The following is a 25,395-nucleotide window of genomic DNA, read 5'->3' as shown; positions in this document are numbered from 1 at the left end:
GACTCCATCATGTGCTCCCCCGACTGTCCATAGCTGAAATCTATAGGATGGCCTCTTTCAGGCAGCTCCATATGGTAGGGATGGCATGTCTCATGTAAGCGTCCTCTGTGTACTGCTGCACAGATGCTCTGTTGGCAATGTGGGAGAGGAAACTAAGCCGGATTGCTTCTTTAATAATACCCACCTGCTTCCAGTTTGTCAAATCACATTCGAAAGGCGCAGGGATCACCTTTTATTCTTATTAAAAAAAAAAAAATCCAAACAACTAAATGCACAAAGGCCCACACTATCTCAGGGCCAAAAGAAGAGATTAGCCATTCTCTATCTAGCTCCTTCTTCTTTTAGTTACTCCAAGAGAACATTCTTAAAAGACTGAGGTGTGAATCCAGACAACACAATTTTAATCTTTGGGGAAGAATTTTACTTGTATAAAATCTAGCAGGATAGAGAAATGTCAAAGTATTTAGATGGATCAATGATCAGGATAAATCAGAATATTTGGGTTGTTTTCTGGTTCTGTTGTTTGTTTTTTTGTGGGTGCACATGTCTGAACCAGGTTCTCATTAGCCAGCCTCCCACAACTTCCTTTCGCAGCCTCCCAAGCAGCTGGAGTAACCGTCAGTGACACCTTGCCCAGCACTGAGTGACTGACTCTGGAAGACAAGTCACCGCTACCACGGCTGCCAGCACTCACACCTGCCGGGTGTTCCCAGCACAGACCCCTGGTCCTCAGTCCTCGCTCTGTTTATCTGGTGATGAAGGGTTCCTAGGGAGGCTTAGCAGCTCCTCGATTCTCTCAGCATCTTTCTCAGGTTGAATCTTCTCTAAACCACTTTCAATTTCCTTAGGGAGGAGCTCAGTGACTTGCAGACTGCTTCTCCTACAATCAAAAGACAAACACATATCAAGTGCTGCTTTAGCACTTGTGTCTTCAAAAACTGCAAACAACAGCTGTATCTGTCACACCCTCTGCTTTGTTCTGAAACTTATGAGCAAATATTGGTCCTTGCATTCACAATACAGACTTGCTTCTCTCTCTTACGATGCTCCACTTTCAGTGTGACCGTCATTTCCAGTCATGAAACACGGACACTGCATGACTACCATATTCCGGGTCACTGTCCTGCAGCTCTTCCAGGAGTAATGAACCTGTGCTAAGGCTTACATCTCAAAGCTGGGCTGCTCTCCTACCCTTCAGACCTAAGGGACTGGGAGCCTCTGCCACTATGTAAATGCTCCCACCAGACCTGTGGCTCATGAATACTATGCAATCATAATCTGGGTGAAATCATATAGGATAACTGTACACATAGTTATTTATGAAGAGTAGAATCAGATTTCTAACAGATCAGGTCTTTTCCTAATTAGAACCTTAGCACCTCTGATTACCAAGGCCGCCTACAACTTGTCTCAACCCACTCCAATCTGACCCTTCTTCTACCCCACCTATGTCCAGTCTTCTCTATTTTCTGCTAGTACAATTTTAAAAACCATTTCTCCTTATTATTTTCAAGCACAAAGGCACAAATATAAAGTCACATAAACATCTGAACTAACTCTTCTTAGAAATACTATGTACATGACACATGTAAGCTATATATTTAAATTTTTAGAAAATGTTATTTTATGTGTGTGCATGTTTTGATGCACGTATGTCTATGCACCACATGTATGTCTGATGCCTGCAGAGGATATCAGATTCCCCCAAAATACGGACAGTTATTAGCTGCCATGTGGGCACTCGGAACCAAATCTCGGTCCTCTGGAAGGGCCAGTGTCCTCTCTCCAGCTTCAAGAACAACTGTCAACATTGTTCTTCTTGGCTGAAGAACTCCCTACTTATTGTGTTTCACGTTACTGCTGTCACTGTTAAACTGTCATATTTTTCCCCTTCTTTTTAAATTGGAATATAACCATTGTTTGTTTGTATCTCCCCAAATGTTAATTCTTTCATACTGTTCTGTATCATAACCAAATAACTAATACTCTTTCCTTTCTAATCCTTTTTTTTTTTTTTTTTTTTTTTTTTTTTAAAGAAGGCTTCTGTGACATTTGGGGCACTAAAAATAAGTAGATGTTTCCATGGTTTTAATAATTCGCAATATTAAATTTTATATTGCCACTTAGAATTTAAATGCTTCATTCTAGAGCCTAGACAACCATGTGACCCACATGCTCTCTTACCATACAGACCTGGAGTACATTCTGTCCCTAAAGCAGCTGGATAAACTAAGGACTTAAAGTTATGGAAAGTACCACAGTCACAGCTAAATAATGTCCTCAAGGTAGCACATACCTATAATCCCAGTATTCAGGGGGCTGAGGCAGGACTGTTAGGTGTCTAAGGCTAGGTTGAGCTAAATACTGAGACTCTCAAAATAAACAATGAAACCTAATTTACAGTCAAGCTGAAATTTAAGCTCAGTTTTCAAGGTATTATTGATTCCAAATTAATGTTTTTTCTCCTGCAGCAATTTAAGTCCTTGGGAAGAGGCCTACTTAGTGCAATTACAAATGTGTATCTGTAATTACAAATGTGTGTGTGTAAAACACAAAAACATTTCAAATAAAATTCCTGGAAAAAACCTGCTTATCTGACCAATTAGAAAAGCAGTGGCAATGATGGCAGATGTCATCTCAGACACCCAGGACTAAACCGTGACGAACACGAGCACTCAAACGTGCAGACAGCAGCGGCTGAGCTGCGACAGTCAGTCAGCAGTCTCACCATCCTACCCTAAACATGGAGGTTACTAAGTCAGGCCTGTTGGTAGACCTGTAATTGCAGCTACTAGGAGGCTCACAAAAGACCAGGAGTTCAAAGGCCAGTCTGGACAACCTGGTAAGACACTGTCTCAAAACAAAAACTAAAAGGTGTCTAGAGATAATAGTTCATGGATAGAGTACTTGTCTAGCATTGAGAAGATCCTAGGAAGTCTCCAACACTAAAAATAAAAAAAGACAAGAAAAAACCACACTGTAGCACATGAAATGATGAAATAAAAGCAAACACTTTGATGCATCACAGTAGCACCCATCCGTGAACAACTATTTTATCTACTTCAGCCCTTTGACTACAGCCAGAAGTAAGTTTCAAATGTGGACAGTTACCATACAGCATTTTTACTTTCCCCCCATGAGACCAAGTCTCAGTACAGGCTTGTGGCCACAGAGCAGCTGTGAACATCTGCACAAGATTTGCACAAGGTTGGACTAGTCATATTCCTTCATGGATCAGAGAGAGGCTCAGAAGGAAAGGAAGGAAGGAAGGAAGGAAGGAAGGAAGGAAGGAAGGAAGGAAGGAAGGAAGGAAGGAAGGAAGGAAGGAAGGTAGGAAGTTCCAAGAAAGAAAGGACAGACAGACCTAAAGAAATAGGCTGGTCAGGTTAAAAAATAAGCCAGTGTCTTTCATTTTCCTATTCCCTAATGAAACAGATGTAGACAGCAAAGACTAGAAGCCCTGACACTCAGGAAAAGCAGGTAGCTCCGACCTGAACAATGCTCCGGAGAACCTCAGCCATTATTTGGGCCATGCTAGGAAGTCGGACCATCAGCCTTTGCAGGCTCCTTACCATTCTTCAAGTCTCTGCTCATGCAGTGCCTTCCTGTCCTTCTGTCTTCTCTCCTGGACTGTCTCCTCAGAGTACTTCTCAAGGGCCATCAACAAGCTTCCCATCGGCGTGCTGAGGGGAAAACACAAAGTTCAAGGAGAAAGTCATTAGCTCGCTCAACACAGGAGTGCCCTACAGCAGAGCCACTTGTGCACTGTCAGATACAAAAAAAAAATTAAGGTAATATTCTTCCTGGGTTATACAATGAAGAAAAACAATCACTGTAGTTTCTTTGACTGGCATAAAATAGCAATAGGTCTAGAAATGGTTTATTTGTTAAATCATGAATAAGAAATAAACCAACGGCTCCCTTGTCCTTTGGCACTTGGGCCACAAGAGCTGGCCCTGCCCATGCCCCTTGCTGGCTGCAGCACTCAGGAGAGCAGGTCCTGTAGCTTACCTGAGCCAGCCCTGGTGGAAAGGGAGCAGGTGAGCTGGCCCGGTGGGTGTGAGCACAAGAGAACTGGCCCTGCTACACATCTGCCATGAAGTGAAGTGGGGAAAGGGGGTGATGCCTTCCCCAGTCCTTGCCCCTCTCCTGTGGTAGTTGGGAGAGCTGGCCCTGCCCTTCACTGGTGGAAGCATGGATTCTGCACCTAGTCTGGGCAGCACAACACAGCTATCCTGGGGGAGGAGGACTGGGTAAGCCAGCGTCTAGGGTGTGAGAGGAGGGCTGGCCCAGCCCCTTGACAGCTACAACACTTGGGAGAGTGGGCCTCACACCTTGACTGGACAGCACAGTGGAGCTGGCTCTGGAGGTCTGAGTATGGGACCCTGCCTCCTGCCAAGATGGCACTGGGTGACTTAGCTGAAGCAGTGCTGGAGAGCTCACTCTGGTGGTGAAGGTGAGAGCCAATGAGCTGACCAGGTCAACTACCACCCTGGCCCAGATCTAGGACAAATTAATTCTATATCATCTGTGAACTGTTAGGGCACATGTAAGGGTCAGTCCAACTGATCCAAAGCTGCAGGATCTCCATGACATGACATAGGGCAACATCAGGAAAACTGGGAGGAGTCCTAGGGAGAATCCAATATTGATAAATGTCAAAGAAGATAGAGACCTTGAACCAGACCAAAGGCTCACTGCAATGAACATTTGCAAGTGAAGGTGTATGGGCAGAGGGTTGCACTGTGGGGCACAGTGATGCACTACCACTTCCACAGGTACTTACTTTCTATGCTTGTTTCTTTCTTTCCTCGTATGTGTGTGTTTGTATTTGGGAGTGGGGAAAAGCTGCAAGGGCTGAGGGTGGATACCAGGGGATGGGGGGATAAATGAGACTGGGGTGCATACTGTGAAACTCACAAAGAATCAATAAATAGTTAAAAAGACAGACAGATGGGAAATGCAAGGGCTAGTTCATCTGTAGAGCTCCAGCCCTGGAGGGGAAGATGTGTGGTGGGAACCTTTGGTAGAAGAACGAAGCCGCAGCTTTGAGGGACAGCCATTAAGCATCTTCACACTCTAGAGCCTGGCATAACTGACAGCTGTGATGTCACCAGCTGTGTCCTAGGAGACTGACATAGGGGCAGTAGCTAAGAGCACTTGCTCCTGCAAAGGACCCAGGTTTGATTTACACTGCTTTCAAAGGACCTAATGACCTATTTAGTCCTTCGAGAGTAGTAAGAATGCACTTATACATACATATAAAATAAAAGTAAATAAACATCAAAACAAAACAGTTTCATTTGGGCCTGGAGAGAAGGCCTGAGTTTGGAAGCCCAGCACCCATGTAAGAAGTCAGGTGTGGCAGCATGTGCCTCTGCCCCTGTACTGGGGAGGCAGAGACAGGGGGGTCTTGAGGGCTTGATGACTACCCTGTCTAGCCAATCAGTGAGCTCCAGCTTCAGTGAGTGATTCCATTTTAAAAGTTAACTGAATGGGACTGAAGACATAGCTTAGTGTAAAGCCCTCATCTGTGGGACAAGTTTGAACACCAGTATGACAAAAGTAGACAGACAGACAAACAAACAAACAAAATAAGGTAGAGAGTGATTGAGGAAGACACCCAACACCCATGAACATAATGCATGTGTATACAAAATATATATGTGTGTCCACCAAAGAAACTGATTTAGATAATCATCATAGGGATAAACAGAATTTAGTTCTTATGTTCTCAAGACAAACATTTTATAAGTCAAATTCTCTATGGCCAGAATTTCAATAATCTCATTTACATTTTTCTTTTTTGTTAAACAAAATAAATCCAAAAATACATCGGCAGAATGGACTTTTTAAAAATGCCTCACAGAGAGGGGTTGAGGGAGAGAATTAAAAAAAGAAACCATTACATGCTTCAATGTAAATAAATCTCAAGCATGTTGGTACCCTAAGTGACTAAGCCAGTTACAAAAGGACACAATGTTGTGATTCCATTCCTTCAAATGCTGTCTGATTCTAGTTCCCACGACAAAGTTATACAGAACGGAAAGCAAAAAGGCTGCCATAGCTGGGGGGAGTAATGAGAGGAATCATAGCTAAACAAATACGGTTTCAGGTTTAAGACAAAACATTATAGGGATGAGATGTACAGCAACATGAAAATGTCATGTTTCATTGTATGCTAATCTTAAAACTAATAAAAATAGTCAAGATGATAAATGTAACATATTTCTGCTGGTTTGACAGAGGGGTAATCTAAGATGCATATATTCCTGAGTTCTCTCTCCAGCACTGCATAAGAGCAGAATAAAATGGCACGTGCACATGTCTGTAATCCCACTGCCTTCAGTTCAGGCTCAGTCTTGGCTACATGGGGAGGTTGAGCTAGCCTGAGCTAGTGACCCTATCGTGAAACTTTTTCCGACTAGTGTCAACAATGTTTCCTCCAAACCAAGCTCATGTACTACCAATACAACAAATAATATTAGCAGCAGGTTTTCATTAAACTAAAAAACTGTAATCAGCTGGGTGAGAGCAGCACAGGCCTTTAATCCCAGCACTGAGGGGCAGAGGCAGGTGGATAGATCTCTGAATTCAAGGTCAGCCTGGTCTACAGAATAAGTTCTAGGGCAGCCAAGGCTATACAGAGAAATCCTGTTTTGAAAAAAAAAAAACTTGTAAAATAAAATCCATAAATGTAGCTGTGTGTGATAAATCATGCTTAGAATCTCAGCACTCAGAAAGCCAAGGTCAAGACTAGCCTAGCCTACAAAGCATCTCAAACCTCCCAGTCCCCTCCCTCCAAAAAAGAAAACCGTAATTGACAGTGTCGCTCACCCTGACAAAGTGGTGGGATGGTGGGGTGGGTAAGCAGAGGAAGGATACCTCATTCAGAAGAGGCATGAGAATGGCTAGAACCTGGCTGCCTTTGTAAGCACTTCCTAAACCCAGGCCGCAAGGATGGCAGGCACTGTTCAAGCCACTGCAGCAAAGACAGCTGGGGACAGGGTGACGGATGTTTACGTGGTCCCCTTCCTAATCACATGGAAAAGAGCTGCAATGGAACTGAACAGAGAGCCCTGGGACTGTGGCAGGGAGAAGCCTAAAGTTTCCCCACGCCTGCTGTCCTAGTCCCTCTGCTGCTGGACCACCGCCCAGTCTTCAAGTGAAGACTGAGTGCTTATGAGAAAACTCCAAAACAAGTCTTGTGACCTCAGTTTCTTCAAACACAAAACTGTTCTTGGAATGTGGTCTGTGCCCCTCCCAGGTGGATGGATAGGGGTGAGTCTGTCAAGACACTCCCTGTCGCTTGCTGTTATAATTCAACTGTCTCTATGGAAAGGTTGTTGCCACGAGTGACCCGTGCTTGTAACTGTCCACTTTACTCACCGGTTCCTCTTGACCCTCGGGGTATGACTATCTGATGCTCTGAATAAAGTTGGACAATGCGTGAGACTCTAGTCCACCTCATGTTTAGGGTCCCTTCTCCTGGATCCCACTGTCTCTATCCCACTGTCACTGGATCCCCTGTGGTTGTGCCATGTTGCATGGAAATATGGATTCTGCAGTTCTGCTTTAATCAAGATTATCTAGGCAAGCTCTTTGAAAAGCTGTTTCCTATGACTGCGAAGGAGCAGAGGATTCAGTGTGAGGAGAGATACTGCTATTCTGAACATGGACAGCCCATGAGAAAGATGGGTAGCCTCTAGGAACAGAAAGGGAGTGTTACAGTCCCAGTGAGGAGATACGGATGACAGACCTAAACAGTTTGTCTCAGATTCCTTCTGGTACATGCCAGGGAACAGTACAGCTGGATCATGTAATAGTTTTACCATTTGTTTTTGGTTTACTGTTATTTTTAAGACAAGGTCTCCTGCAGCCCAAGCTGGCTTCACATATGTAGCCAAAGATGACCTTGAAGCCCGTCTTTGTATCCTAATTCAGTGGTTCTCAACCCGTGGGTCTTGACTCCTCTGGGGAGTTAAATGACCCGTTCACAGGGGTTATAACACTGCAACTCCCAATGGTAGCAAAATTACAGTTATAAGGTAGCCAGAAAATAATTTTATGGTTGAGGTCACCAGGTCATTGGGAGCTGTGTTGAAAACTGAGACCACAGGTGTGCTCCACTTTAGTTTGAGGCAGCTCCCTACCGACATTACCTGTCCAGCCTTACACTCTACCAACAGTGTGTGCAGCTAAACAAAACAAATACAATTTTAACATGCTACAGCACACATGCTCTGTATGAACAATTTTCTGGTCATTTTTCTTGCTCCTTATGGATACTTTGTTTACAAGTAATGTCAGGTGTTGGTGATATTTACACATATTTACCCAGTGAAAAGGAATCTTGAATATGCATCTTATTTGCCTCCACTGAGTTGTTACTTATTGTTTTAATTACACTGTGATAACTAGAAATAAAACAAGTAGACAGTCAGAACTGGGGATACGGCTCAGTGGTAAAGAGTGTGTACTGTTTTTGCAGAGCACCTGACTTTTTTCCATTCCTACCACCTAACCAGGCAGCTGACAACTGCCTGGATCACATCTTCAAGGGACCCGAAACTTCCTGGGCACATACACAGACACACACAGACACACACAGACACACACACAGACACATACACAGACACACACACAGACACACACACACACACACACACACACACACACAAACCCACAATTGTTAAGTTTAAAAAGCATTTGGATTCAATCCTCTCATAACTGAATATAAGGATAAGGGTTAGGATTAGGAATAAGGAACTGAATAGTCACAGCCCTTGTTGAAACAAGACATACATCTTTTCACGTCTCTGAGGACTAAGTTTGTTCTTTACAGTTAGTTAATCCCTTGGGTAGACAAGACAGTTACTAAACCAAGTTAGCACTTACCCCAACAAAGCTCCAAGTACACCACCAGCCACCAGGCCTCGAACACCTAAGCTTATTCTGAAAAGACCTCCTGTGACAGCTATTTAAAAGGAAAAAAAAAGGCATGTTAAATCATGTTCAGATGCTACACTTCTATTCTTTTACAGTATGAACTGAGACCTCTATGTGAGCTTTCTCAACCCAGCATGAACGATGTAGCAATAAGCTAACTTTCTGCCTACTCTACAGTCAGAGGAAAAAGATATTTTGTAAATATGAATCCTCAGTCTCTCCTATGGCTCTAATCCCAGTCCCTTTCTTTCCCATTTCCTCTTAAAAGCTGACAGTTTATTTCACCTTTCTCCACATCTTTCACCTTTTATCCCCACACCCCCAAAGCCAGGTTTTTCTGTATAGAGCTGGCTATCCTGGGACTCAGTTTGTAGACCAGGCTGGCCTCTAACTCATAGGGCACTGCCTACGTCTGCCTCCCAAGTGTCTGACCACCAACAAGAAGCAACAGCAACAAGAACCCCTTCACCTGTCCCCGGTTATGCCTTCTAGCCTCATCACCCCTCTATACCGCTTGCACTGCAGTCAGACTTGCAAAGGCAGCATTTAGCATACAGTGCCACCTGCTGACCAATACAAGGAGTGCAACTCTTTTCACCAGAATTCTATTTCTAGGACAGTTTATTTTCCTTTTTAAAAACAGGGTCTCATGTAACCCATTTTAGCTTCAAACTCAGTAGGGAGCTGAGAATGACCCTGAACTTCTGATCCTTTGTCCTCTACTTTCTTAGTTAGAGTTTACAGTAGCTACGCACCATCACCTAGAGTGCATGTGTGCCAGGAATAAACCCAGCAAACAAGGCGTTCTAATGACTGCACTCCAAACATCCCAGCCACTTTTCCTCTTTACAACTAATGCATCTTACGTGGTAAAAAAATTTAGGTGTTTAGTCTGAGATTTATGTTTCTGTTTAACTATTATATATTTATTTTTTTCTAAATTAACAAGAACAAAAACCACTTTTAATCTCATTACTCAGAAATAGTACATTGTTAGTCTTCTGAACAAAATATTTAAGAAACAAAATGAGGCCATGTTTTACATATACACAGCTTTAATTTTTGCTGAATATATTAATAAATTCCATTATCATTAAATTTTCAACTTTCAATATTAAAGCTTCCCACTGGTTCTATTGCATGGACATACCACATTTTTTTTTTGTCTCAACAACAGTTTTCTGTTTGTGAGTATATAAATAAAAGCACTCTTGCACATAAACATTTATACATGTGACCACTTCTTTAAGATGAACTCACAGAAATGGAATTCTGGGACAAGAGGTATGAACATTTTTACTTTAAAGATAAATTTTGACTTCAGAGTGTGTTTGGGAGGGGTAGGAGCAGTACATCTGCTGTTAACTGCTGAATCATCTCTCCCGTCTCCAGGTGTGATGGCTATTCTTGGTGGTCAACTTAACCTGAGATTAACTAAAACCCCAGAGGGACATACCCCTATGCGCTTACTTGGAAAATAAGATGATCCACTTTTTTTTTTTTTTCATTTCCAAAAGCAAGATCTGAGTACTTACTTTTTGAGACAAACATTTGGTATTAGATTCAGAAAATAGTAAATAGATTTTAGAAATAGGAAACAACTCCTTCAGTCCAGGGTTTGCAACCCCATCGGAAGAACAACAGTATCAACCAACCAGACCCCCCAGAGCTCCCAGGGACCAAACTACCAACCAAAGAGTTCACATGGCATGACCCATGGCTCCAGCTGTATATGTAGCAGAGGATGGCCCTGTCAAATATCAATGGGAGCGGCCCCTTGTCCTATGAAGGCTTGATGCCCCAGTGTAGGGAAGTGCCAGAGGGGGGAGGTGGGAGTGGGAGGGTATAGAGACAGGGGGATGGGGGTGGGATGAGGGATTTCTGGAGAGGAAACCGGTAAAGGGGATAAGGTGGGAAGACACACACCTCTTATCTGGGCCCCAGCTCCTGCTGGAGGCCTATATATGGAAGAAGGAGGCTTTTATTGTGCCTGTTTGCTACTGACAGGCCAGCAAAGCCATTCCTTCACTGACTAGAACCACTTCTTCAGAACTCTGGTGTACACCAGAGGCCGGCTGAGACATCCAGCCTCATGGACTGAACAACTGGGTTCTTGGCCCTTCAGTTCATAGGCCACCATTGTTTACCTGGACCACGATAAATCCTCTTTATCGGAGAGGTTCATTCTACAAATTGTGTTACTCTAGAACCTCCTGATTAATATACCAGGGTATGAACATTTTTAAGGCTTTGAACTTAAATTACTTTACTGTTACCAAATAGTTACCTCCAATCAGAAATGTGCAAGAATGGCTTTGGGTTTTACTGTTTTGGGAAAGGAGCATGCGGCTCTTATATCTTGGACAGTACAGGCTGGCCTGGACCTCCCTATGTAGTCCACATTGGCCTTAAATTTGTGATTCTCTTGCCTCAGTGTCTCAAGAGCTCAGATTAAAGGCATGTACAACCTATGTATGGATCTGCATTCAGTGTTTGTTTCCCGATTTCACAGGCTTTAAAAGTGCCATCTTAAATTACATTTCTCTGTGTAACTTAAATTACATTTCTCTGTGTAACTTAAATGCATTAAAATACACACATATAAACATACAGATATACACACATCTTCCTATTCAGAGTCAACATACATGCAGCTTATTTCCCCTAATATTTTATCAAATTTTACTTGTTTTAATGAATCGTAAATTTTGTTATATTGAACGCTGTTGCAATGTGACTTCTTTCCACATGTCTGCAAACAACCCCAAGTATCATACACACACACACACACACACACACGTAATTTAATTCATGTCTTGATTTTATGGTGGCAAATCCCCTTAATTCTTTAGGGAATTTTTTGCTATGCTCATATATAATCAGCACTTTAGGCAGGTGTTTCATTTTTTATCAAGTCCTCTATTTAAAATTGCTTTTCATTTAAAAACTAAGATGAAAAAGGCACTTAGTGTTTCCAGTGTGTAGAGACACAGATTCTCGTTCAGGGTCTGCGGTGACGTTTGGAGAGCTAAGCTGTTCCTGCCAGGGCCAAACAGGGCTTCCTGACTGCGGAGCAGGAAGCATGGAAGCGCTCATGGATGGCACAGCGTCAGAGAGAAATGAACACGGGCATGTTTAAGTCATAAAAATCAAGGCTCGGTCAAAAACCTTCAAAAGCTTAAGCTAAGCTCTGAAGGTGTGAATCTCTGTGGCTGTTTTTAGATGTACAGGTTAGCATGTTCGAATCTGGAGAGGTTACTTATGTGTGTCTTTCCCCCCTTGTTTCTGGTGTCCCTTTCATCTAAGCACACCCGATTATTTCCTTCACTCTTCAAACTCTCTCTGAGAGAAAACTATACTGATCTTGCTTCAAGTTCATTCAACTGTATCCGTTAAAAAAAAGTATAGCTGAGCACCTTTAGTCCCAGAACCTGGGAGACAGAGGAAGGTGGAGCTCTCGGTTCAAAGCCAGCCTAGTCTACAGGACAGCTACACAGAAAGACCCTTTCTTTTCTTAAGATTTATTTATTTTCTTAATACAAGTATATTGTCACTGTCTTCACACCAGAAGAGGACATCAGATCTCATTACAGATGGTTGTGAGCCACCATGTGGTTGCTGGGACTTGAACTCAGGATAGTCAGTACTCTTAACCACTGAGCCATCTCTCCAGCCCCACTCCTCTTTTGAAGCAAGCGTGTCTTTGTTGTTTTTCCATCACTTACAGCACACTGGCCAGGCTGTACATGTGTGTAAGCATTCCCGTCTCTATATCCATCTCCCAATGGGAATGTTGGAATTACAGATACCTATGCTGTATCCAGCTCCCACATGGGTTCTGAGGATTTGAACTCAGACCCTTCCATCTGCACAGCAAATGTTTTTGCCCACTAAGTCCTGTCCCTAACCCTGCAGTGAACTGTTATTTAATTCCCACGGCTGCATCACCAACACCAGCTACTTTCCAATTTCCCATCTTCATCCATCTGCATGTGATGTGTGATGACTCATTACTGTTAGGCTTTGACATTTCTTGACCCTCTGTGACCTCTGTCCAAGAGATAGTTTCCTTCAGAGGCGTTTTCCAACCCTTGCCCACTTCCCAGATTTCCAATCCCAGCCCAGTTCCCATTTTCTATGTCTTGCTGTTATTACTGTTGAAAATGAACTTATTTTTTGTTCTGAGCCAAAGGCTCATGTAGGCCTGACTAGCCTCAAACTCTCTATGTAGAGAAGACTGAGTGTGAGTTTGTGATCTTCCTGCCTCCATCTCCCCAAGTGCTGGGATTATGGGTGTGCTATGAGTTTCAGCTTGAAATGGACAGCTCTCCCCTGTCCCTCACATGCTGTGCTCCGCTCGGTAGTGATCTGCCTACATCATCACATCTACGTATTTTCCTCAAGAGCACAGCCACTGATGTCTGTTCTGAGCTTTTATTATTTTTGTGTCTTCTTCCTGGGAAGAGTCAGTAAGTTGTGACTAAAGCTTCTACCTTTAGCCAACAAGTTTGTCTGTGCTTAGAAAATGCATTTAAACTTCAGTTTATCTTTTCTGTCTTTTACTTTCTGTGCCCACAAGAAGTCACAAGCAACCAAAGGAAAGGCCCACATTAGTCTTTCCTGAGCTCACAGAAATCCCTATCATTGCCTTTTCTGGTGATAGGAGTCCCTGACAATGACGGTTTAAGACAACTTCCTGGACATAGCATTTCCTGTGCTCTGCTCTGGAGGGCTCCATGTGCCAGGAGGAGAGGCATCTGTTAGCACCCTTGCCTCCTAGGCTCCATTTTAAATGGTGTATTACTGCCAGAGGAAAAGAGCTTTACTAGGGCTGGAGAGATGGCTCAATGGTTAAGAGCACTGACTGCTCTTCCAGAGGTCCTGAGTTCAAATTCCAGCAACTATATGGTAGCTCATAACCATCTGTAATGAAATCCGATGTCCTCTTCTGGTGTGTCTGAAGACAGCTACAGTGTATATAACAAATAATTTTTTTTTTTAAAGAAAAGAGCTTTACTAAACTCTAACTCTTACCATGAGAAGATCTCATCCTTCCTACTTCACACCCCAGTCTCACCTCAAGCTACTTCCCTTCCTTGTGCTTGAAACACCCACCTGCTTCCACAGAACACTCTGAAAATTTCCTCTAGATGCCCTGTTTATCCCACTGCCTCCACAGTCTGCAGCTGTCAGCTTACATGGCTGAAAGGTGTCCTCTAACACCCTGTCCACGTCATACCATGACACACCTACTTGTTACTTTCTGTCATAGGGTCTGTTGTTGCCCACCCTCATGGGCAACATGTAATGAAAGCAAAGATCCTGTCTGTTGTAATAACCAACAAGGGTCAGATGTGAGGCTATCCGTAAATAGATTTTTATGTGAATGTTGAATAAGATATAGTGTGAAGCCAATAAAAAATTCATATTTCTGATTCGTAAATCCTATATATTCTAAGCCATATTTGAAGTTAAAATGTGAACAAGAATAAAACCACCTTACCTCCTGCAATAGCAAAATGGCTCAAGGCATCTTTATTTCGATACACAGTTAGTCCAGTGTTCACTGTGCTAGCAAGAGAGGAGAAAAATAAAACCATTTCACTCAAGAAGTACATGCCATTCATTTCCTGACAGTTACTTAGAAACGAGAAGGTAGCTGAGTTGTTAGAGGGCTTGCTTATCATGACAATCTGGGGTCAATCCCCATTCCACATCAGATTGGGCATGGTAGCTGATGCCTCTAACCCAACCATTTAATCTGGAGGCAAGAGGACCAGAAATTCTAACTACTCCTCAGCTACATGTCAAGCTCAAAGACAGACTGAACTACTTGAGACTCTGTCTTTAAAAAAACAAAACTGGGACTGGAGAGACAGCTCAGTGGTTAAGAGTACTGGCTGACCTTCCAAAGAACCCATGTTCAATTCCCAGCACCCACCACAACTGTCTGTAACTCCAGTTCTAGGGAATCTGACACCCCTCCCCCACACAGGATGCAAGTACGCAGAATATGTATGCATAGAATAAAAACAAAAAAGGTTTTTAAAACAAGAACAACAGTCCTATTATTTCAATCTCTAGCTCATGTCTAGGCCCCTTCAGCATATTCTAGACTAATAGGCCTATGAGTTTTTAGATAAACCTATTGAAAAATGTAACAATAAAATCCCCAGGGCAAATTATTCATTCAGAAACAGCAACTTATAAAGAAGAGCTTTGTAGAATTTTTCTTTCTTCAAGACTCTGATTCTGTCTCTGGCATGGTGACACACTATAATCCCAGGACTCGGGAGAGTAAGGCAACATTTCAAGTTTGAGGCTAGCCTCGGAGACATAGTTTAATTTCAACCTGAGCTACATAGCAAGTAACCCATCTCAAAATATGGGGAGGAAAAAAAGTCCTACATACGATTTTGACATCTAGTTGTAGTACTCTGTCTGTATATCATTTTGTACATTATTATGTATATATTATCATGTACATTATTACATATTATGTACATACAAGTTATTAAGCAAAAGGCATTATGGGTCCAATGACATGACTGTGGATAAAGACACCTGCTGCCAAGTCCAACCTAAATTCAATCCCCAGGAATGACATGGTGGAAGGAGAGGACTTTAAGTTGTCCTTGGACTGCCACATGAACAGTATGGTATAGGTGTGCACAGACATAGTGCATGCATGCACATACACACACACACCACACACACAAAAGGCATTTTGAATATTCTCAAGTAAGTGCTCAGTTTAAGACCTCTTGCTCTGTGGAGAGCATTTTGGTGCCACTGGACAGTAGGTGGCGGGTATTTTTTACATCACCATGGACAATCAGAAGCTAGTAAAGGCAGAAATCTGACTCTGGCCCTATACTCAGGGAAGTGGCCCGGATTAAGAACATTTATATTTGAAGCTCAGGGCAGAACATCTACTTTTGTAGCTCCTGGCAGGTTCAGGATGTAGGTGCGGAAGTCTCTTTGTCTCTTGGGATGCCACGCCTCTTGTCCCTGATCTCTCCCACCTGGCCTCCAGAAAGACATTTACAGCATTTCTGATCATTAACTTGCTTGTTCCCTGACTCAGAACTGATGTTATCTTTCTTCATGTCATTAAAGTGGTTTAAAAGAGGACTGAATAAAGAAGGCTTCGCTTCAGCCTCAGAACTGGCTGAAGTCATGTTACAATTTGTCTCTTCTTTCAATCCTCGTTCCTGTCCTGGGAACCTGTTGTTTGAGCTGGCTTCGGACATTGCTCAAAGGACGTGGGCATGGCACTTCTCTGTAATTCCAGGACATGGAAGGCTAGGGCGGTCTGAGGTCCGCCTAGACTGCTCTGAGTTCTAGGTCAGCCTGAGATGCAACAGGACAATGACAATGTCAATGCTGTCAGAAGCAGACGAAGCCCTTACCCAACCGAGAGCTTACTTGAATATGGTCACAAAGGCTGCAGTTCTCCAGCTCCAGCGCCAGCCATACCGAATGAAGCCCCTCATAGCAGCACGGTGTGCACTTTGCTGAAGACAATTTGTTAAAATGCTGTGAGGTTTCAAGATACCTTGACATTTTCCTTATTCTAAAACTTTAATAGTGAATGTCAATAGCAAATTACTCAGTTACAGTGTGGTGGCTTGAATAGGACTGGCTCCCACAGACTTGTGTGTGTGTGTGTGTGTATGCTTGGCCATAGGCACTATTAGGAGGTGTGACTTTGTTGGGGTAGGTGTGGCCTTGTTGAAGGAAGCTTATCACTGTGGAGGCAGGCTTTGAGATTTATTTTCTTTTAAAGATTTATTTATACACTGTAGCTATCCTCAAACACACCAGAAGAGGGCATCAGATCCCATTACAGATGGTTGTGAGCCACCATGTGGTTGCTGGGATTTGAGCTTAGGACCTCTGGAAGAGCAGTCAGTGCTCTTAACCACTGAGCCATCTCTCCAGCCCAGGCTTTGAGGTATTAATACGCTCAACCTACACCTAGTACACAGTACATTCCCCTTCTGTCTGCAGATGTGAACAACAAGAAGTATGACAACTCACTCAAGAACATAAGTATCTCTTATACCACTGACTGCTCTGCTTACCCTACTCTACCCCTGGCCCGAGGTCATCCATGACAACTTGAGCCTCACCGAAGAACTTACAGCCAGTTTATTCCTTACTGCCTCCCAGAAGACCATGAACCCCAACTTTGGGAAATGGTAATATAATGGCTATGTGGATGGTTCTGCATCTACAGGTACTGCCACAGAAGTTTACCGACATGGCCTTTCCGGTTCCTACCCTCAATAAGTCCATCCTGAATCTAACCCGCTGCTTGAAGAAAGTAGCCAAGTAAAATGGCATCAAAAAAGTAGTGAAATAGAGAGAAAAAAAAAAAAAAAAGCTGCCCTAAATGCACACAGAGCTACATCAAATACCAGGTGATCTCTCCTATCTTTAACAGTGATACCCACTCTTCCACCATTGATGCCCTCAACCTCTTTGTCACGCTCATTTTCTGATATGACAACCAATGTGGCTAGGCAGCAGAGTGGTGAATCTCATGGTTCACCTAGCCTTCAAGAAGGAAGCTTTGGACTCAAGCAAAGAACACCAGAGAAAAACAGAGTTGCTGGGTCCCAACTCAGACCCCAGTAATCTCCCTCAGTTTCCATTCCAGGGCCCTAGAAGAAGTAGAGGGGTCTAGGGAGTCCTACTCTCAAGTACCACTAATAAAGTATACATGGGGTTGGAGAGATGGCTCAGCAATTAAAAACACTTGCTGTTCTCCCAGAGAACTTCACATGACATGGTGACTCAAAACAATCCCCAACTCCAATCCCATGAAATCCAACACCCTCTTCTGACTCCTGCAGTCAGCAGGCATGCCCTTGGTACATATACATACATGTAGGCAAAATACTCATACACATTCTAAAATATCCACTGTCACCCTCACATTCACCCCTTTAAAAAAAAAAAAAACAGGCTAATTTCAGCAGATATAGTGCACACACCTGTGATCCTAGCACTTGAGAGGCAGAGGCAGAGGCAGGTGCAGTCTGAGTTGCAGGTCAGCATAATCTTTCATAGTGAGTTCCCAGGCAGCCAGAGCTACATATCAAGACACTATCTTAAAACAACAACAGGGCTGAAGAGATGGCTCAGCAGTTAAGAGCACCGACTGCTCTTCCAGAGGTCCCGAGTTTAATTCCCAGCCTTCACATAGTGACTCACAACCATCTGTAATGGGATCTGATGCCCTCTCCTAGTGTGTCTGAAGAAAGGGACTGTAGGAAGCCGTTGGCGCCAATAGATGGCGCCAGCTTCCCGCCCATTGTTCAGCCTACAAAAACCTTTCCCCTCGTGTTGCTTGGCAACCACATAAGTCACAGCCCACTCTTGGGGCACGTGATTGAGCTACAGGAGGATGCACCAATCAGGTAGCAACACAAGTCTCTTAGGCATATATAGCAGTGCATTTTCTCCCCCACGGGAGAGGAGAAAAAGACAGTGGAGGAGAGGAAGATAGTGGAGAGATTGCGGGAGACCCCACGTGGAGGGATGGCGGAGAGGTACCACGTGGAGAGAGACCCGATAAAAGAGATTGCGGGAGATCCCGAGTGAACAGAGACTGGACAGAGAGATCGCACGTGGGGGACTGCGCGTGAGAAGTCGCCTAAACAGTAGAACCCGGTAGGGAGTCCCCGGCTCAGAGAGAAGTTTCCTGCTCAAGAAGCCCCCTGCTCAAAGTGCTGTACAATAAAGGTTATCCGCAGAAGAATCTGTTTGTTTGTTGCACGCCTGTTCCTAGCGGCGGGAAGCGTGGGCACGTGACAAGGGACAGTGTACTCACAAAAAATAATAAATAAATAAATCTTTAAAAAACAAAAACACCATGGACAACAACAACAAACAGTACTAGTTTCAACCAAGCAGTCTGTCAATTGGGTAGTAACCTCCATGACAGTTATAAAGGGAGCAATAGCTATGCCTGTTACACTCAAGAGAAACTGGTGAAAAGACGAACAAAAACCAAATGCTGAAGAAATGCCTACTTAAAGGCAAGGACTAAGGTAAGGCAACATAGGCGTGGGGGAAAGAGAAGAAAAGAAGATTTACTGAGAGCCCTTTAAGCAAAGATGAACCAAAGATAAGCTAATGGCTTAGCCAGTAAAGAAGCTAGCCACTAAGGCCTGACCACACAGGTGTGGAAAGCTGGGTGCGGTGGCCTGAAACTGAGCTGCAGCACTCCTCCAGTGACATGGGTGAGAACAGGACAATCACCTAGAAACTGAGGGCCAGTTAGCCTAGGGTACACAGAGCACTGTGGAAACGAGGTGACTCCCAACACTGTGCTCTGAATTCCACAAACGTAGACACATGGACACACATGCACACACACACACAAACTAAAAATAATAATAAAAATAAAAAGTTAGCATATTACCTCATTTACATTTACCAACATTCTCTTGAGGAAAGTGCTTTAGTTCTGACTAGAGCTTCAGCTGGAAGGTTACCAGCTCTGTCATTAGGGTGGTAGCAGTAACTTCCTAGGTGAAGGGCCTTGTCTTAGCCAGGGTTTCTATTCCTGCACAAACATCATAACCAAGAAGCAAGTTGGGAAGGAAAGGGTTTATTCAGCTCACACTTCCACATCACTGTTCATCACCAGAGGAAGTCAGGACTGGAACTCAAGCAGGTCAGGAAGCAGGAGCTGATGCGAGGCCATGGAGGGATGTCACTTACTGGCTTGCTCAGCCTTCTTTCTTATAGAACCCAGGTCTACCAGTCCAGGGATGGCTCCACCCACAATGGGCTGGGCCCTCCCCCCTTGATCACTAGTTGAGAAAATGCCTTACAGCTGGATTTCATGGAGACATTTCCCCAACTGAGGCTCCTTTCTCTGTGATAACTCCAGCTAGTGTCAAGTTGACACAAAACCAGTCAGTACAGGCCTGCTGTCTGCACAGCACATTCTCATCTATTAACCCATCAAACAGTGGTTCTACATCAGGTGTATCATGAGATACAGTGTGTATAAACCCATGTGAAGATCCTAACCCCTGTATGGTCTTGGGCAAGTCAAACCTTCTACTGTAGGGATAGGGGAGCTAGACAGAGGTTAGAGAGCAAAGGGCACGTGCTTCTCAAGCAGAGGACCCAAGTTTGGTCCCTAGCATCCATATAGGGTGGCTCACAACTCCCTGCAACTTCAGGTCCAGGGGATTTGATGCCTCTGTAGGCACATATACATAGTATAAATACACACATGCACAAATTAAAAAGTAAAATGTTGAAAATAGTTATATCTGGGCTGGAGAGATGGCTCAGTGGTTAAGAGCACTGACTGCTTTTTCAGAAGTCCCAAGTTCAAATCCCAGCAACCTCATGGTGGCTCACAACCATCTGTAATGAGATCTGGTGCCCTCTTCTGGTGTGTCTGAAGACAACTACAGTGTACTTATAATAAATCAATCAATCAATCTTAAAAAAATAGTTATGTCTGAACGTTTAATAAATAGGTGGCGATACGGACAGGTGTCTGAAAGCACATACAGAGCACAACACACACACACACACACACACACACACACACAACACAGTTCCCAACTCTGGGTGCCTGCAGTCTAAAAGCAGCAATACCCTGGAAGAGCAGAACACACTGAGGACCCAGGTCTTGGTTTCAAAATACTATTCTTCCCTAAAAGAAATCTTGGTTCCACCTTTAAACATAGCACTGGGGAGGCAAAGCCTGGACGATCTCTGTGAGTTGAGTCCAGCCTGTTCTCCATCACAAGTTGCACAACAGCCAGGACTTCAGAAAGATACCTTGTCTAAAACAAGAATATAAATAGGAAAAGTTCCTTAGAATTAGAGTAAATGCTCAGCCAGCCAGAATGACTGTGAGCGGAAAGCCAGACTAGACTCAAAGCAAGATTCCTCTTAAAACAGAACAATCAAACAAACAAGAAGCATCTCAGGCGCAGAGGAATTACTTAGAAAGGACCCACATGTCACAAGTACAAGGCAAGGAGAACATCAGAAAAAAAGACAACGATAGAGTATAACTACAGAATAAATAAGTTCTGAGTATGCACAGATAGAAATAAATTATAAATAGGAATCACAAACTTCATACCAACATAGTGCTCATAAGCAGACCACATAAAGTATGTGTTCCCAAAGATGACTGATCCCTTGTGGCTACCCTGGTCTGTGCAGTATTTTCTGAAACTCACACAATAACAAAGCTACCTAGCACATTTCTCAGAACAACACATTATTAATCAATTAGTTATTACTCAATTAAATGGACGAGTAAATATAAAGAATTGGGTGACTACTACTACTTAGCACAACACTAACCAATGAATATAGAAAAATACGCTAGAATTAGCAAAAGGCTATTTGACAATCATGATAGTAAAAATGAGTTGAATTGAAAATGGGATATTTACAAGAATCTATAAAGTATGTATTTCCTCGAAATAAAAAGGCAGTAATTTTATATAAGAACTTGGAAGATTTAATCTTAATCAAAGAAGTAAAATTCATCCCAAGAGTCAGAGAACAAACAGAGGTGCCTCTGAAGCAAGGTGCTGAGATACTGACTCTAGGTACTCCTGCCAAAAAACAAGTCTACATCTTTTTTTCCACTTCTCACCCGTGTGTGTGTGTGTGTGTGTGTGTGTGTGTGTGTGTGTGTATGTGTATGTGTCTGTATGTGTGTGTGTATGTGTATATATGTGTGTGTATTTATATGTAACTGACTAAAGGATTCTAAGGAGTCATGAGGCCAATTCAATATGTAATCTACTATTAGATGCTAAACCAGAAAATCGTATCTTTCTTCTAAACAGATAAATTGAAGGATTAGGAAATTCAACTAGATACTTAGCATTTGTACTTCCATGGCTAGTAAGACGAGAGCTAATTCTTCACCCCGACATTCCAAAATCCTCCCAACCCAAGGCCTAACAGAAACGAGATACGAAGGGAGTAAATTGGTGTGTCCCTAGATATTAGGCCATCAATACTTACCACGGCATCAAACCGGTTATGATAAATCTCTGCTTGGCTTTGCTCAATGTAGCGGTTTTTGGCATAAATAAAAGCAGGTATTCCCCCATATGCCCAGCCAATGATGCCTGCTGAAACTGCCGCTCTGCAGATATAGTCAATATCCTTTGAGATTCTCTGTTGTTCACTAAAACCAAAAAGAAAATGTTGTTGGGTCATTATATAAAACACTGCATTTGGATTATCGCAAATGCTTACCCCTTATTTTTTTTTGTTAAGCACAGAACTGATTAAATCCATTTGTGAATTAATGCAGTTATATAAAAGCAGCACAAGTTGAGTGGACACCTGTAATTATAGCATTTAGGAGGCTGGGGCAGGGGAGGCCCATGAGTTTGCAGCTACCCTGTGCTACATAATGAAACCCTGCTCCAAAAACAAATGGAAAGTAAAAAAGCAATACCTCTGTCTTAAACAAAAGCAGGCTATGCTGTTAGAAAACTAGCACAATAATTTCCCTCAGGAAGAAGGGCACAAAGGGGAGCTTCCAGGATACTGGTAACAATTTCTGGTGTTGTTTAAACAAATATGCTCATTTATGAAAACCCATTAGCAAAACCAGGTCTATTTTTCTAAATATACAATACAACCCCATTTCTAAATTCTAAAAATACAATACAAACCTAGAAATAAAGGAAAAAATTTTGAGTTGAATATAAAGACTAATATTTCCATTTTTAAATTCTAAGCTAACAAATACTACATAAACTCATGGGATTTTTGTTCACTTTTTTGTTTATTTTGTTTTTCGGTCAAGATTTCTCTCTGTAGCCCTGGCTATCATGGAAAATACTCTGTAGACCAGGCTCTGCAGGATTCAAACTCACAGAGATCCTCCTGTCTCTGCTTCCCAAATGCTGAGATTAAAGGAATACACCACCACCACTCAGTTTGAACTCATGAGATTTTAAAGACCTATATATAAAACATGGATTTTAAACATCTGAAATGTAGACTCTGAAGATGTCAAAACCCAGAGTCTGGAGAGATGACTCATTCAATGGTTAAGGGCATTTGCATAGGACCCAGGTTCAGTTCCCATCACCCACATAAAGGTTCATGTCTATAGCTCCGATTTCAGGGGATCTGACTCTTCTAGCCTCCCTGGGTACGAAGTACCTACACAGTGCACATACATACAATGCAGGCAAACATTTAAACACATGAAATAAAAAATAAATAAATCTCATTCTGAAAAAGAGAAGTCAAACTCTAACCACTGGTTTTATGACATACTCAGACTATCACTACAAGCACCGGAAGCCATCACAACGGCCCTGCTTGTAGTCACAAAGCTTGAGAAGCTAGGCAAGAAAACCCCTGAGCCCCAGAGTTCCAGGCTCCCTGAAGAACACAGTGAGAGCAGCATCTTTACTGACATCCCCCATTGCCTGGAACTCCCGATTCTCCTGCCTCCACCTCCCAAGTGCTGTCATTACAGGCCTGCACCCCTCTGTCAAACTTTAAAAACAGGAGAAAAAAATGTTGAGAAAATGTACTATGCAGTAGGCAGCACAGGACAATCTAAAGTAAGGAGGAGCATCGAGCCGGAGCAATCCGAGCACCCGCACTGCTCTTCAAGAAGGCTCAGATTCCATTTCCAGCACCCACGTGGCAGCTCACGCTGTCATCAAGCAGGCATGGGACACACAGACCATACACGCAGGCAAGACACCCATACACAACATTTTTAAAAAGGTGCGGAAACTAACAGAATCATTAAACACAAGTCTGCCAGCTTCCTTGTCCCAATTTATTTAATCACTTGATAACACAATATAGTAAATTACTTCATGAAAAGACAAACTTTCACCATTATATTTATAGATTAATCAAGTTAAGTAAATACCAGGTGATAGTAATAGAGGAGTAATCATTTACTCTTCACGTTGTTTATTTTAGTCTGTTCTGCAAAAGGAGACAGATCTGGGTGTATAGCATCTGTGGCAGATGAGGTCTTAACTTTTGACCTAGGCCCAGCAGGGCAAGGGAGGCTGGGGCCAGAAGGCTGTGTAATCCCAGAATCTGGGAAGCTGAGAATGAACTGTTGCTTTGAATTTCAGGCCAGCTTGGTTTACACGTGCTTCGAAAAGGAGAGTTGGGGGGCTGGAGAGATGGCTTGGCAGTTAAGATCATGCACTAGTTTTACAAAGGCCCCGAGTTAAGTTCTGTCAGCTGACTTGCATTGCAGGGAACTCCAGACCCAGGAGAATCTGTACACCTCTGGCCTGAGGGCACTTGGACTCTACCCTTACCCAAATACAGACCCACATATACACGTTAATTCTTAAAAAATGGAGGTGGGGACAAGGGGGCAGAAAGGACGAGAGAGATCAGCTGTCACTATATTTTGTTTCTGATGCAAAATAATAATAATAAATTGACAATTTTCTCTGTCTTTCCAGCTTCTGGCGTATATACTGGACAAGAAAGATCAAAGTTTGGGACCAAATGAAATACGAAAAAAAACATAATAATGTAGACTTCTCAATTTTGTTTCTAGTGATACTACATGACAATAATCAGATTAGTCCAATCTTTCTAGTATGTAAAATTAAGATATTGGTTTCACTAGAACGATACTGTTTTAAGAGTGTGACTCTGAATCAGTCTGACTCAAAAGCCTGAGTGTCAACCAGGTTGGACTTAAGGACGCTTTCAGGGTAGAGAGAATATTTAGTTTCACTGGGGACCGCACAGGCTGCGGGCGTCCCGCGAGCAACCCTCCCCACACACCCGAGGCATTTTTACTCTTTGACAAACAGCTGCCGGAGGCGGTCCCATCCGGATTCTGGGGAACCTGGGTCAGAGATATAGGAAGGCAGCTCCCGATCCTCCACAAAGCCTTGGGAATCCGCAGCCACAGCACCCGCAGCAAAGACTCGGGGGAAAGGACTCCAGGCTCCGCAAAGGTGACTTCGAGGCGCGGACGGCGGTGCCTCCATGGCACCCTCCTACCCGCAGAGAGACAGACTCCCTGGGGTCGGCGGGTACCGTAGGAGTGGGTGACCTAGACAGCCCAGTAGGGATACATTCAAGAACCCCACATCCGGTCCCCAGCCCGCTCGCTTCCGGAAACTCTCCGGAAACATTAGACCGGAAGTCCCGCCACAAGTAGCGCAAAGGCCAAGGGGCAGAATAAGGAAACTCAGGCTGAAAGCTTTTCCGGTGGGGGAGGGCGGAGTCGTGCCCCGGAAGTGAGGTGGCGGTGGTTTTGTTGATCTCAGTGAGGTCCTAAGGTGTTTGCCCCGTAGCTCTGGTGTTCCGAACCTGCTCAGCTTGAGCTGTTCAGGGACTTATGTAAGATGGCTCGATTAAGAGGCAGAAAGCCACATAGAATTCAGTGCAAGTGCAGTGAGGAAAGAAACAGGCGAG

The 25,395-nt window shown here is 43.3% G+C and overlaps 1 protein-coding gene across 1 annotated transcript; it reads right to left on the bottom strand.

Moving 5' to 3' along the window:
* Window positions 1-384: 384 nt before the first annotated feature.
* TIMMDC1 (translocase of inner mitochondrial membrane domain containing 1) lies at window positions 385-25,089 on the bottom strand. The gene is made up of 7 exons (XM_080919657.1): window positions 24,772-25,089; window positions 21,982-22,147; window positions 16,378-16,466; window positions 14,453-14,520; window positions 8,899-8,977; window positions 3,573-3,683; window positions 385-880 (listed from the first exon to the last, which is right to left on the bottom strand). Exons 1-7 carry the CDS (start codon window positions 24,963-24,965, stop codon window positions 730-732), a joined length of 858 nt encoding a protein of 285 aa, XP_080775783.1. The 5' UTR covers window positions 24,966-25,089; the 3' UTR covers window positions 385-729.
* Window positions 25,090-25,395: the final 306 nt, after the last annotated feature.

This window comes from Micromys minutus (assembly GCF_963924665.1).
Source record: "Micromys minutus genome assembly, chromosome: 7".
Classification (NCBI taxonomy): Eukaryota; Metazoa; Chordata; class Mammalia; order Rodentia; family Muridae; genus Micromys; species Micromys minutus.
The sequence above is the reverse complement of the archived record's forward strand: the minus strand, read 5'-3'. Positions and strand labels throughout refer to the sequence as shown.